Source organism: Babylonia areolata, chromosome 17, assembly GCF_041734735.1.
Source record: "Babylonia areolata isolate BAREFJ2019XMU chromosome 17, ASM4173473v1, whole genome shotgun sequence".
Classification (NCBI taxonomy): Eukaryota; Metazoa; Mollusca; class Gastropoda; order Neogastropoda; family Buccinidae; genus Babylonia; species Babylonia areolata.
The window spans coordinates 11,021,185-11,034,674 of record NC_134892.1 but is presented as its reverse complement, the minus strand read 5'-3'; the positions used below and the strand labels follow the sequence as shown (position 1 = coordinate 11,034,674).

The 13,490-nt window shown below is 45.2% G+C and overlaps 1 protein-coding gene across 1 annotated transcript in view; it reads left to right on the top strand.

Moving 5' to 3' along the window:
- LOC143291654 (uncharacterized) overlaps positions 1 to 13,103 on the top strand; it is a 32,793-nt gene extending 19,690 nt beyond the window's left edge. Inside the window, exons 5-7 of the mRNA XM_076601646.1 lie at positions 410 to 498; positions 5,705 to 6,016; positions 12,648 to 13,103. Coding sequence (XP_076457761.1) covers positions 410 to 498; positions 5,705 to 6,016; positions 12,648 to 13,103 — 857 coding nt within the window. The remainder of the gene's footprint in view (positions 1 to 409; positions 499 to 5,704; positions 6,017 to 12,647) is intronic.
- The last annotated feature ends 387 nt before the right edge of the window (positions 13,104 to 13,490 follow it).

Here is a 13,490-nt window from a genome sequence, read left to right as displayed (position 1 = left end):
GTGGGGGTAGTGGAGCAAATTCTCCTGTGACCTGGACTACTGCAACTTTGAGGGTCAGGGTTTTTTTTTAGGTAGTAATAGTTGGTGATAAAGCTGTATTCTCTTCTCTTCTGATTTCTTCTCTTGTATTCTAATTCTGTTCTGTTCTGTTGTAATTTTATTCTGTTTTTTTTTAATTAAAATTTTTAAAAAATTCATTTAATTATTTGTTTATTTCTTTCCAGGGTTAGCTCGGCTGCACACAGCAGTATGCTATTCTTATTCTGTTCTGTTCTAATTGTGTACTATTCTGTTATAATTCTTTTCAGTTTTGAATGATGTTGAAAATAAATTTTATGTGTGTTTTTTTGTTATTGTTTATTTACCTAATTTTTTTTTATTATTGTTATTTTTTTTTTTATCTTTTCAGGATTAGCTCCGATACACACCGCAGTGATGAATAACGACCTGGAGATCGTAACTCGTCTTTTGGAGCAGGGTGCTGATGTGAACATTATGGTCAGAAGTGTGTGTGTGTGTGTGTGTGTGTGTGTGTGTGTGTGTGTGTGTGTGTCTTTGTATGTGTGTGCCTGTCTTTGGGTGGGCCTGGAAGACCATCTTTATAATTGTAATCCTTACGACGACTCCTTAAACATGTTGCACTGCATTTTGCAAAATGGATTTTCATTTCAAGTTCAACGCCTATTTTACACAGTCTTATCTTTAATCTTACTCCTCTCCGTGTCCTGTGACATATCGGGCTGTAACCAGAGATCTCGACTGTTGCCTGTCGTGCTGTCTTAGCTAACTTCCTCCAGGTATAGCCCTTCTCCTGTCTTGTGCTTGTCTTAGCTAGCTTCCCCCAGGTATAGCCGTTCTCCTGTCTTGTGCTTTCTTAGCTAGCTTCCCCCAGGTATAGCCGTTCTCCTGTCTTGTGCTGTCTTAGCTAGCTTCCCCACAGGTATAGCCGTTCTCCTGTCTTGTGCTGTCTTAGCTAGCTTCCCCCAGGTATAGCCGTTCTCCTGTCTTGTGCTGTCTTAGCTAGCTTCCCCACAGGTATAGCCATTCTGTCTTTGTGCTTTCTTAGCTGGTTTCCCCCAGGTATAACCGTTCTCCTGTCTTGTGCTGTCTTTGTTAGCTTCCCCCAGGTATAACCGTTCTCCTGTCTTGTGCTGTCTTTGTTAGCTTCCCCCAGGTATAGCCATTCTGTCTTTGTGCTTTCTTAGCTAGCTTCCCCACAGGTATAGCCGTTCTCCTGTCTTGTGCTGTCTTAGCTAGCTTCCCCACAGGTATAGCCGTTCTCCTGTCTTGTGCTGTCTTAGCTAGCTTCCCCCAGGTATAGCTGTTCTCCTGTCTTGTGCTGTCTTAGCTAGCTTCCCCACAGGTATAGCTGTTTTCCTGTCTTGTGCTGTCTTAGCTAGCTTCCCATCCCCAGGTATAGCTGTTCTCCTGTCTTGTGCTGTCTTAGCTAGCTTCCCCACAGGTATAGCTGTTCTCCTGTCTTGTGCTGTCTTAGCTAGCTTCCCCACAGGTATAGCTGTTCTCCTGTCTTGTGCTGTCTTAGCTAGCTTCCACCAGGTATAGCTGTTCTCCTGTCTTGTGCTGTCTTAGCTAGCTTCCCCACAGGTATAGCCGTTCTCCTGTCTTGTGCTGTCTTAGCTAGCTTCCCCACAGGTATAGCCGTTCTCCTGTCTTGTGCTGTCTTAGCTAGCTTCCCCACAGGTATAGCTGTTCTCCTGTCTTGTGCTGTCTTAGCTAGCTTTCCCCAGGTATAACCATTCTCCTGTCTTGTGCTGTCTTAGCTAGCTTCCCCCAGGTATAGCCCTTCTCCTGTCTTGTGCTGTTTTAGCTAGCTTCCCCCAGGTATAGCCGCTCTCCTGTCTTGTGCTGTCTCAGCTAGCTTCCCCCAGGTATAGCCATTCTCCTGTCTTGTGCTGTTTTAGCTAGCTTCCCCCAGGTATAGCTGTTCTCCTGTCTTGTGCTGTATTAGCTAGCTTCCCCACAGGTATAGCCGTTATCCTGTCTTGTGCTGTCTTTGCTAGCTTCCCACAAGTATAGCTGTTCTCCTGTCTTGTGCTGTCTTAGCTAGCTTCCCCACAGGTATAGCCGCTCTCCTGTCTTGTGCTGTCTTAGCTAGCTTCCCCACAGGTATAGCCGCTCTCCTGTCTTGTGCTGTCTTAGGTAGCTTCCCCACAGGTATAGCCGTTCTCCTGTCTTGTGCTGTCTTAGCTAGCTTCCCCCAGGTATAGCCATTCTCCTGTCTGGTGCTGTCTTAGCTAGCTTCCCCCAGGTATAGCCATTCTCCTGTCTTGTGCTGTTTTAGCTAGCTTCCCCCAGGTATAGCCATTCTCCTGTCTTGTGCTGTCTTTGCTAGCTTCCCCCAGGTATAGCTGTTCTCCTGTCTTGTGCTGTTTTAGCTAGCTTCCCCCAGGTATAGCCGTTCTCCTGTCTTGTGCGGTCTTAGCTAGCTTCCCCACAGGTATAGCCGTTCTCCTGTCTTGTGCTGTTTTTGCTAGCTTCCCCACAGGTATAGCTGTTCTCCTGTCTTGTGCTGTCTTAGCTAGCTTCCCATCCCCAGGTATCGCTGTCCTCATTTAGTTCTTTTGCAACCATTCTGCACCGTGTTTCCCTTGATGTTCCTCACTCTTTCTTCGTCTGGTTATGCTTGTTGTAGATTACAAGAGAAACATTTTCGATTGAACACCACCAGGTTACACAGTACAGAACAAACATTTTTTTTTTCAAATGTAACATGTTCAACACATAACAAACCAAAACATTTTGTAACTGAAATGTTATGCTGCACATGACGGACGCAATAGCCGAGTGGTTAAAGCGCTGGACTTTCAGTCTGAGGGTCCCGGGTTCGAATCACGGTGACGGCGCCTGGTGGGTAACGGTTGGAGATTTTTACGATCTCCCAGGTCAACACATGTGCAGACCTGCTTAGTGCCTGAACCCCCTTCATGTGTATACGCACATTAAAGATCCTGTAATCCATGTCAGCGTTCGGTGGGTTATGGAAACAAGAACATACCCAGCATGCACACTCCCGAAAACGGAGTATGGCTGCCTACATGGCGGGGTAAAAACAGTCATACACATAAAAGCCCACTCGTGTGCATACGAGTGAACGTGGGAGTTGCAGCCCACGAACACAGAAGAAGAAGAAGAAGAAGTTATGCTGCACAAAACTTTATTTCAGCATTCGCAGCACAGTACAGTGCAAACATTTTTAATTGAACACATTACAGCGCAAATATTTTGAATCTAATACACAACAGGCAGATAAAGGCAAAAGCAACTATTTGACCACACAAGCATCGCTTCTTGAAAGTTCAGAAGTGAAGGTGTTCAATGTCCTTCCCTCCCTCTTTGGCAGGCATTTTTTATTTAATGCATGACACGCAACTAAATGCAGAGGCAACTGTTTGATCACACCAGTCTCACTTATCAGGGTTCAGCAGTCAAGATGTTAAATTTCCTTTCGTCTTTCCATGACAGTACAGGATTGTGGGCATCTTTTACGATTGCATTGATCAATCGTTGGTGTGTTGAAAGAGAATGATATTATGATATAACCTTAGGCTTGTTATTACTCCAGGTTTTTCACTTTCAAGACTTTATATGTTGAACACTGTTTTTTTTTTCTCATTCCTTGAAGGGAAATGTTTGAACCTGTAAGATGGTAAGAGCTGGGAGCCAGTTGCATTGCTCAGACGGAAGAGTCCAGTATTGTCGTAACCCGCTACTAACTGTGTGTAGTATGGAACTGACCAATGGCATTGTTCGGTCAACGTAGGCATTTAGTCATGTGTAACTGTCAAAAAGTTAGAACCAAGCAATGCAACTGGCACCAGGACTTTGCATGTTGAACACTGTTTTTTGTCTTGCTCCTTGAAATAAAATGCTTGAACCGAGAAGACAGAAAGAGCGAGAACGTAGCACGTTGAACACTGTTTCTTGTCTTGTTTCTTGAAAAGAAATGTTTGAACCTACAAGATGAGAAGAGCTAAGATGTAGCACGTTGAACACTGTTTCTTGTCTTGTTTCTTGAAAAGAAATGTTTGAACCTACAAGATGAGAAGAGCTAAGATGTAGCATGTTGAACAGTGTTTTTTGTTTCGCTCCTTGAAAAGAAATGTTTGAACCCGCAAGATAGGAAGAGCGAAGAAAGACTTGATATGTTGAGCAAGCATGTTGAACACTGGGTTTTTTTTTCTCAGACTTGACATGTTGAGCAAGCATGTTGAACACTGGGTTTTTTTCTCAGACTTGACATGTTGAGCAAGCATGTTGAACACTGTTTTTTTTTTCTCAGACTTGACATGTTGAGCAAGCATGTTGAACACTGGGTTTTTTTTCTCAGACTTGACATGTTGAGCAAGCATGTTGAACACTGGTTTTTTTTTCTCAGACTTGACATGTTGAGCAAGCATGTTGAACACTGTTTTTTTTTCTCAGACTTGACATGTTGAGCAAGCATGTTGAACACTGGGTTTTTTTCTCAGACTTGACATGTTGAGCAAGCATGTTGAACACTGGGTTTTTTTCTCAGACTTGATATGTTGAGCAAGCATGTTGAACACTGGTTTTTTTTTTCTCAGACTTGACATGTTGAGCAAGCATGTTGAACACTGGGTTTTTTTTCTTCTCAGACTTGACATGTTGAGCAAGCATGTTGAACACTGTTTTTTTTCTCAGACTTGACATGTTGAGCAAGCATGTTGAACACTGGTTTTTTTTCTCAGACTTGACATGTTGAGCAAGCATGTTGAACACTGGTTTTTTTTCTCAGACTTGACATGTTGAGCAAGCATGTTGAACACTGGTTTTTTTCTTCTCAGACTTGACATGTTGAGCAAGCATGTTGAACACTGGTTTTTTTCTTCTCAGACTTGACATGTTGAGCAAGCATGTTGAACACTGGTTTTTTTTTCTCAGACTTGACATGTTGAGCAAGCATGTTGAACACTGGGTTTTTTTTCTCAGACTTGACATGTTGAGCAAGCATGTTGAACACTGGGTTTTTTTTCTCAGACTTGACATGTTGAGCAAGCATGTTGAACACTGTTTTTTTTTTCTCAGACTTGACATGTTGAGCAAGCATGTTGAACACTGGTTTTTTTTCTCAGACTTGACATGTTGAGCAAGCATGTTGAACACTGTTTTTTTTTCTCAGACTTGACATGTTGAGCAAGCATGTTGAACACTGGTTTTTTTTCTCAGACTTGACATGTTGAGCAAGCATGTTGAACACTGGTTTTTTTTCTCAGACTTGACATGTTGAGCAAGCATGTTGAACACTGGGTTTTTTTCTCAGACTTGACATGTTGAGCAAGCATGTTGAACACTGGTTTTTTTTCTCAGACTTGACATGTTGAGCAAGCATGTTGAACACTGGGTTTTTTTCTCACTCGGAGAACTGAAATGTTTGAACCTATGGGGCAGGAAGAGCCAGGACTTAGTATGTTGAACTCTGTTGTTGTTTTTGTCTTTTTTGTCTCACGCCATGAACTGAAGTGTTTGAACCTACAGAACGAGAAGAGCTAGAACTTAGCTTGCTGAACTCTGTTATTGTTTTTTTGTCTTTTTTGTCTCACTCCATGAACTGAAGTGTTTGAACCTACAGAACGAGAAGAGCTAGAACTTAGTTTGCTGAACTCTGTTGGTTTTGTTTTGTTCTTTGTCTCACTCCATGAACTGAAATGTTTGACCCCTGCAGGACGGAAAGAGCGGACGCACGGTGCTGTTCCATGCCGCGGAGACCAATCAGAAGGCTGCCGTCGAGCTGCTGCTGAACCGAGGGGCGGACCCCGAGATCGCCAACTACGCCGGCGTCGTTCCTGCCCTGGCAGCCCAAGGTCGCAACCACACAGCCGTGGCCAGGCTGTTGGCCAGAGCGCTGGAGGAGGGGGCGGAGGCAGGGGGGGAGAAAGGGGGGACTACGACGATGGAGGATGGTGGGAAGGAGAAGGAGAGAGAGGCGGGGGTACAGAGAGGGGCGTCTCGCGGCAGTCCTCCTGGGGCGTTGGAGGTGAGATTTTTTTTGGAATTTTTTTTTTTTTTTTTACTGTCGCCCCATTATTTTGGAGGCATCTACAGAGGTGCCATAGCAGAATCTGTTAGGCATTGGAGGTGAGTTGCTTCTTTTTTTTTGACGGGCGCAATAGCCGAGTGGTTAAAGCGTTGGACTTTCAATCCGAGGGTCCCAGGTTCGAATCACGGTGACGGTGCCTGGTGGGTAAAGGGTGGAGATTTTTCCGATCTCCCAGGTCAACATATGTGCAGACCTGCTAGTGCCTGAACCCCCTTCGTGTGTATATGCAAGCAGAAGATCAAATACGCACGTTAAAGATCCTGTAATCCATGTCAGCGCTCGGTGGGTTATGGAAACAAGAACATACCCAGCATGCACACCCCCGAAAACAGAGTATGGCTGCCTACATGGCGGGGTAAAAACGGTCATACACGTAAAAGCCCACTCGTGTGCATACGAGTGAATGCAGAAGAAGAAGAAGCTTCTTTTTTTTTTTTTAACACCGACAGCAGTGGAAGCCAAACTGTACGGCACCCTGGAGGAGCTGTGACGGACGGCAGCCTTCATCGAGAACACCGGGCTGCTCATCTAATGGGATGCGAACGAGGAAGAAGTTGCTTCTTTTAAATATCTTTTTTTTTTCATGCTGCTGTCCCATCGTTTAGGAGGCATCTGAGGACGTGCCGTGGCAGAGTCGGTTAGACGTTGGACTTCTGATCCAGTGTTCACCAGTGATGAGGTGTGTGGCCCCGTTTCAACAAGATGTCAGGCCCTGGGGAGGCACTTCCCTCATCAAGGTCTGTGGCCCTGTTTCAACAAGATGTCATGCCCTGGGGAGGCATTTCACTCATCAAGGTGTGTGGTCCCGTTTCAACAAGATGTTATGCCCTGTGGAGGCACTTCACTCATCAAGGTGTGTGGTCCTGTTTCAACAAGATGTTATGCCCTGTGGAGGCACTTCACTCATCAAGGTGTGTGGTCCCGTTTCAACAAGATGTTACATCCTGGGGAGGCACTTCACTCATCAAGGTGTGTGGCCCTGTTTCAACAAGATGTCATTCCCTGGGGAGGCACTTCCATCATCAAGGTCTGTGGCCCCGTTTCAACAAGATGTTATGCCCTGTGGAGGCACTTCACTCATCAAGGTGTGTGGTCCCGTTTCAACAAGATGTTACATCCTGGGGAGGCACTTCACTCATCAAGGTGTGTGGCCCTGTTTCAACAAGATGTCAGGCCCTGGGGAGGCACTTCCCTCATCAAGGTCTGTGGCCCTGTTTCAACAAGATGTCATGCCCTGGGGAGGCATTTCACTCAAGTCATCAGGGTCTCAGGGCCTGTTTCAACAAGATGTTGTGTCCTGGGGAGGCATTTCACTCAAGTCATCAGGGTCTCTGGGCCTGTTTCAACAAGATGTTATGTCCTGGGGAAAGGCACTTCACTCAAGTCATCAGAGTCTCAGGGCCTGTTTCAACAAGATGTTATGTCCTGGGGAGGCACTTCATGTCATCAGGTCTGATGCCCTGTTTCAACAAGATGTCATGCCCTGGGGAGGCATTTCACTCAAGTCATCAGGGTCTCAGGGCCTGTTTCAACAAGATGTTTTGTCCTGGAGAGACACTTCACTCTAGTCATCAGGGTCTCAGGGCCTGTTTCAACAAGATGTTGTGTCCTGGGGAAAGGCATTTCACTCAAGTCATCAGGGTCTCAGGGCCTGTTTCAACAAGATGTTGTGTCCTGGGGAGACACTTCACTCAAGTCATCAGAGTCTCAGGGCCTGTTTCAACAAGATGTTGTGTCCTGGGGAAAGGCATTTCACTCAAGTCATCAGGGTCTCAGGGCCTGTTTCAACAAGATGTTGTGTCCTGGGGAGACACTTCACTCTGACTGTCCTCACTCCACCCGGGTGTCAATGGGTAGGTCTACCTGACTTCGGTTAAAACGGCAGAAAAAGAGGATTGGGCCCTGCCTTTCTGTGCCGAGTCCAGGACACAGGGGATGTGAATTCACTGTCCCAGTGGGTGTTAGAGGGTACGGGATGCTTGAACCATCTCATCGTATGCTGCATCATTTCAGTGGCATTACTCCCAAGCCGCTTTTTTTAAGCCCCCGCCCCCCCTCCCCCCCATACACAGCCATACCAGAGTTTGTCTGAGGTGAAGGAGGGGGTTGGGTGGTAGTGGTGGTGGGAAGAATGATGGGTGAGTGTTTTTTTTTAATTAATTTTTTTTTTTTTTTTAAACTAATCTTCTGCACAGTCTGAGTGGCATTTCTCCCATGCCACATTTCTCAAGTCTCTCGTACACAATCACACACCAGTTCGTCTGCCACAGTCCCAGTGTGGGTTTGTCGTAAAGGGTGAAGCGGGATATGTTGGATGAGTTGGTGGTGGGAGATTCTGCAGAGGGGGGGGTATGAAGGGGGTTATTTTTGTATTTGTATTTCTTTTCATTACAAGAGATTTCTGTGTGTGAAATTCGGGCTGCTCTCCCCAGGGAGAGCGCATCGCTACGCTACAGCGCCACCCTTTTTTTTTGTATTTTTTCCTGCATGCAGTTTTATTTGTTTTTCCTATCGAAGTGGATTTTTCTGCAGAATTTTGCCAGGAACAACCCTTTTCTTGCCATGGTTTCTTTTACATATGCTAAGTGCATGCTACACACGGGACCTTGGTTTATCGTCTCACCCAAATGACTAGCGTCCAGACCACCACTCAGGGTCTAGTGGAGGGGGAGAAAATATCGGCGGCTGAGCCGTGATTCGAGCCAACGCACTCATATTCTCTCGCTTCCTAGGCGGACACGTTACCTCTCGGCCATCACTCCACATAATAGGGGGTGTATTAATGAGTTGGGATCAGTTTTTTTTGTTGTTGTTTTTTTTAGCTGATTTTTTTTTTTTTTTTTTTTTTGCCCCCTCATTTGGTTCAGTTGCTAGCTTATTTTCCTTTTCATTTAGTAAATTCTTTTTTTGGCATCCATTTTTTAATTTAAAATTCATAAGTTTCTTTTATTTACCTTTCTTAATATATTTGTTTATGTATTTAATTATTTCTTTGATGCTGATCAATGTATTTTACATATATATAATCTTATTGATGTAGGTATTATTTTGTTCATTAACTTTTAGTTTATTTATTTCAGTGTGTAGTATTGAAATGTGATTATTTCCCTTGATGCTAGGAATGTGGCTCATCTTTTATTTCTTATGTGAACTTTTCCTAGGGGTTGTTGAGTTTGGGATTTTATAAAAAAAAAAAAGGAATTTTAAAAGTTTGTTTGTTTGCTTGTTTATTTTATTTCATGCATTTATTTGATAATGTACTTGTCAGTCCCTGGTTTCCGTTCAAACTACTTAATTTATTATTTGGTGTCATATACTGTACCATGTCAAACTGATGCAAACTAGGCCTATCAGTTTGCTCTGGTTTGCTCTGCTTGGCCAAATTTCGCACGGTTAACAGTGAAAAGTCTTGCCCGGCCCGCTCTTAGCCAATCAAACGCCTCTAAAAGCTATAAGCACTGAATCATTCCTGTGGCCAATGCTCTCCACGCCATCTTGTCAGGTTTACGCTCTGTCTTGTCTTACGCTTTTTTTGGCTATTAAGCGTATTCATTAATTCGTTCCCTTCATGAAAAAAACCCAACAAAAACAAAATGTGTTTATTGAATTTTCACTTATTTCGTTTCCTACATTCACTCATATCACCAAGTGGGCTTTTGCATGTATGACCAGTTTTACCTTTTAAAGTTTTCCGCAGGCAGTAACACTCGGTGTGTAGGGATTCGCATGCTGGTTATGGTTTTTCTTTTTGTATACTACTGAATGCTTGTAAGAGTTTGGTATTGTATTTTATCAGGTCAGGGGCTTAGCCCTTGCTACTGGTACCATGTAAATCAGTACTACCTGCCGCATGTGAAGTCTCCCAACGGCAGACCAGGCGGAGGAGGAAACTTTTCCCAACATCTGTGAAGGCGGAAGAGGATGACCAAAAGGCAGGGGGAGCTCTTATACTTGGCTGGAAGTCCTCCTAGGAGATGGAACTCTGAAGAAAAAACCTGCACCTGCCGAGGCCGTCCTACACGTGGCAGTATCTGCACCTGTGGGACTGTGAGCGTTGGTAGGCGAGATAGTGGGGAAGAGACTGCACAACTCCTCCTCACTAAAAAAAGTCACCTGTGCTGGTCAGGCAACCAGGCTAACTGATGCCCTTGACTGCTCTCGCTGTAGGATGCTGTGCTTCAGTGGCACAAAGACGTTTGAAAACAAGAGAACGCTGGCCATTAAGGAGAAGCGTGAGTGAAGGAAGCAGGGCTCAACTTCTTGAGACATTTTCCCTTGCAACACCTGTGGGAAGTGCTGCACATCCAGAATTGGCCTCTTCTCCCATATGAGGACACACACCGACAGATAAGCCTGCCTGCCTACTCATCCATCGGTCCAACGGGAGACTCCATCATTGTATTTTATTTGCCGTAACAGACTTCTCTGTGTGGTATTCAGGCTGTTCCCCTGAGCGAGAGCACATCGCTGTAGAAACAACGTCACCTTTTTTTCTTTTGTTTTTTTCTCATTCATTCATCATTTTGCCCATCGCTCCTGGTGGAGCATAGGCCATCGACGACCCCTCGCCATCGCACTCTGTTCTGGGCTGTTCTGGCCATTCCAGTCCAGTTGGTCCCTTGCTGCTTCAGCTCTGCCTCGGTATCTCGCCTCCAGCTGTTTCGAGGCCGGCCTCTCTTCCTCTTTCCCTGCGGGTTCCAGGTCAGGGCTTGGCGTGTGATGCTGGACGCTGGCTTCCTGAGGGTGCTTCCGATCCAGCCCCACTTCCTCCGCAATATCTGCTTGGCCACTGGTTCCTGTCCCGCTTGCTCACACAGATCTTCGTTTCGGATCTTCTCATGCCATCGGATCTTGTAGATGCGCCTCAGACAGGTGTTGAAGAATGTCTGAATTTGCGTTGGGTTACGCTGCTGGTCAGGCATCTGCTTGGCAGATGTGGTGTAGCGTATATAGATTGTCCGAATGCAGTGACGCCTCCTTGAGCTACTGATACTGATACTGAATTTTCTGCTGCATTGTCTGTGTTGTCCGCCATGTCTTGCATCCGTAGAGCAGAATTGACTTCACATTGGAGTTGAAGATGCGGAGTTTGGTTTTCATACTGATTGCTCCAGGTGCCCAGATGTTCTTGAGCATGATGAAAGCTGTTCTTGCCTTGCCGATTCTGGCTCAGTATGGATTTCTTCTGCAGAATTTTGCCAGAGGACAACACTCACGGGTTGCCATGGGTTCTTTTTATGTGCATTAAGTTGATTGTCTTTGTTTTTCTTGTTTGTATTATTATTTGTATTGTTGTTGTTGTTGTTATTATTATTTATTTATTATTTATTGTTATTATTATTATTATTATTATTATTGTTGTTGTTATCTTCATCTTCGTTCGTGGGCTGCGACTCCCACTTTCACTTGTATGCACGAGTGGGATTTTACGTGTATGACCGTTTTTACCCCACCATGTAGGCAGCCATACTCTGTTTTCCGGTGTGCGCTATGTTCTTGTTTCCATAACCCACCAAACGCTGACATGGAATGCAGGAGGATCTTTTAAAACATGCGTATTTGATCTTCTGCTTGCATGTACACACATGGTTGGGGTTCAGGGTCTGCACATGTGTTGACCTCAGAGATTGGAAAAATCTCCACCCATTAACTCTTTCCATATGAACAGTGAAAGAATCGATGTTAACAGCATTTCACCCCAATTACCATCATCAAAATATTGCAAGCGGAAGGCTCTTATACTGAAGAGGTGAATGTTGACAAAGAATACCACAATTCTGACGACGGAAGCTAAAGGTTGGGTCATTCAGACACCCACAGGACATCCGAGGGGTCTGTGTAGAGGAGAAGAGAGGACTGGCCGTACTGAGTGAGTTAACCACCAGTCACAGTGACTGGGATTTGAACCCGGGACCCTCAGATTAAAAGTACAACGCTTTAACCGCTCGGCTGTTGCACCCTCTGTTGTTATTATTATCATGACCATCTTGATAATTGGTAGTATTAGTACCAATGGTAATATTAGTAATATTATTTTTATTATAAGTTATTATCATGACCATCTTGATAATTGGTAGTATTAGTACCAATGGTAATATTAGTAATATTATTTTTATTATAAGTTATTATCATCACCATCTTGATAATTGGTAGTATTAGTACCAATGGTAATATTAGTAATATTATTTTTATTATAAGTTATTATCATGACCATCTTGATAATTGGTAGTATTAGTACCAATGGTAATATTAGTAATATTATTTTTATTATAAGTTATTATCATCACCATCTTGATAATTGGTAGTATTAGTACCAATGGTAATATTAGTAATATTATTTTTATTATAAGTAGTAGTTGTAGTGGTGGCAGTAGTAGTAGTAGTAGTAGTAGTCTTAGCAGTTGTAGTCATACTAGAAGTAGTATTTTTGTTTTTATTATTGGTGTTATTATATTTCATTGTGAAGATGATTATTATCTTCATTATCATTATTATTATTATTATTAATTTTTGCTGTTGTTATTGTTTTTATTATTACCATTACTATTATTACGTTGTTTTTTTTTAGGCCCCAGTTCTTGAGGAGAGGGGTAGGTCCCCGCGTCCCTCCATGCAGGAGCTGGGTCGACGACTGTCCGCGTCGTCCGCCGTCCACATCAGACACGTCGTCAAGACAGGGGCGCTCACTCTGCCGTCGCCGACCACAGCCCCTCCAGCGCCCCCTATCCTGCAGAGCAGTTCCGTACTCAGGTGGCGGCAGTGCAATTCGATCGGAGCTGTTGAAGAACATGGACTCTGTGACCTCCAGGAACCCAGGGGACACCACTCCCGCCGCTCAGCGCACTCTGCCGGGCTCGGTGGTCAGGGCCACGCACCAGATGCCCGGCGTGGTCACCAAGGTGACCAAAGGACTCCTCGGCGCTCCCGGAAGCGCCCCCAAGTCGGCAGCAGCAGCGACCATCGTGAGGAGGAATTCTGTGCCTGTCCCCCGGACAGAGTCAGAGATTGTCTCCGTCAGTGCTAGCAAGAGTAGCACGCCCCCTTTGAACCTGGGCTCCGGAAGTCTGCCGCTGGGTTTGCTGAGAGCTCCCGGCAGGGGTGAAGACTCCCGCCTGTCAGCACCACCGGTCAGCCTGGGTTCAGGGGTGAAAGGGGAGCCCACTCCGCCAGAAGGGGACAACAAGCTGCGGGGAGCGCTGACAGCGGCGCCCTGTAGCCCCGTGACTGTCACGCCGGAAGACCTGCGGAAGATCCTGATGCAGAACCTGCTGAAGGTGGTGGCTGAGAAGCAGAACGGGGGGCAGGCCAGGCTGGTGAACTGGTCTCCTGGAGGAATCCTCTCCCTGCCCATCGCCACAGCCACCGCTGCTGCCCCCACCACCCCCACCACCACCACCACCACCCCAGTGTC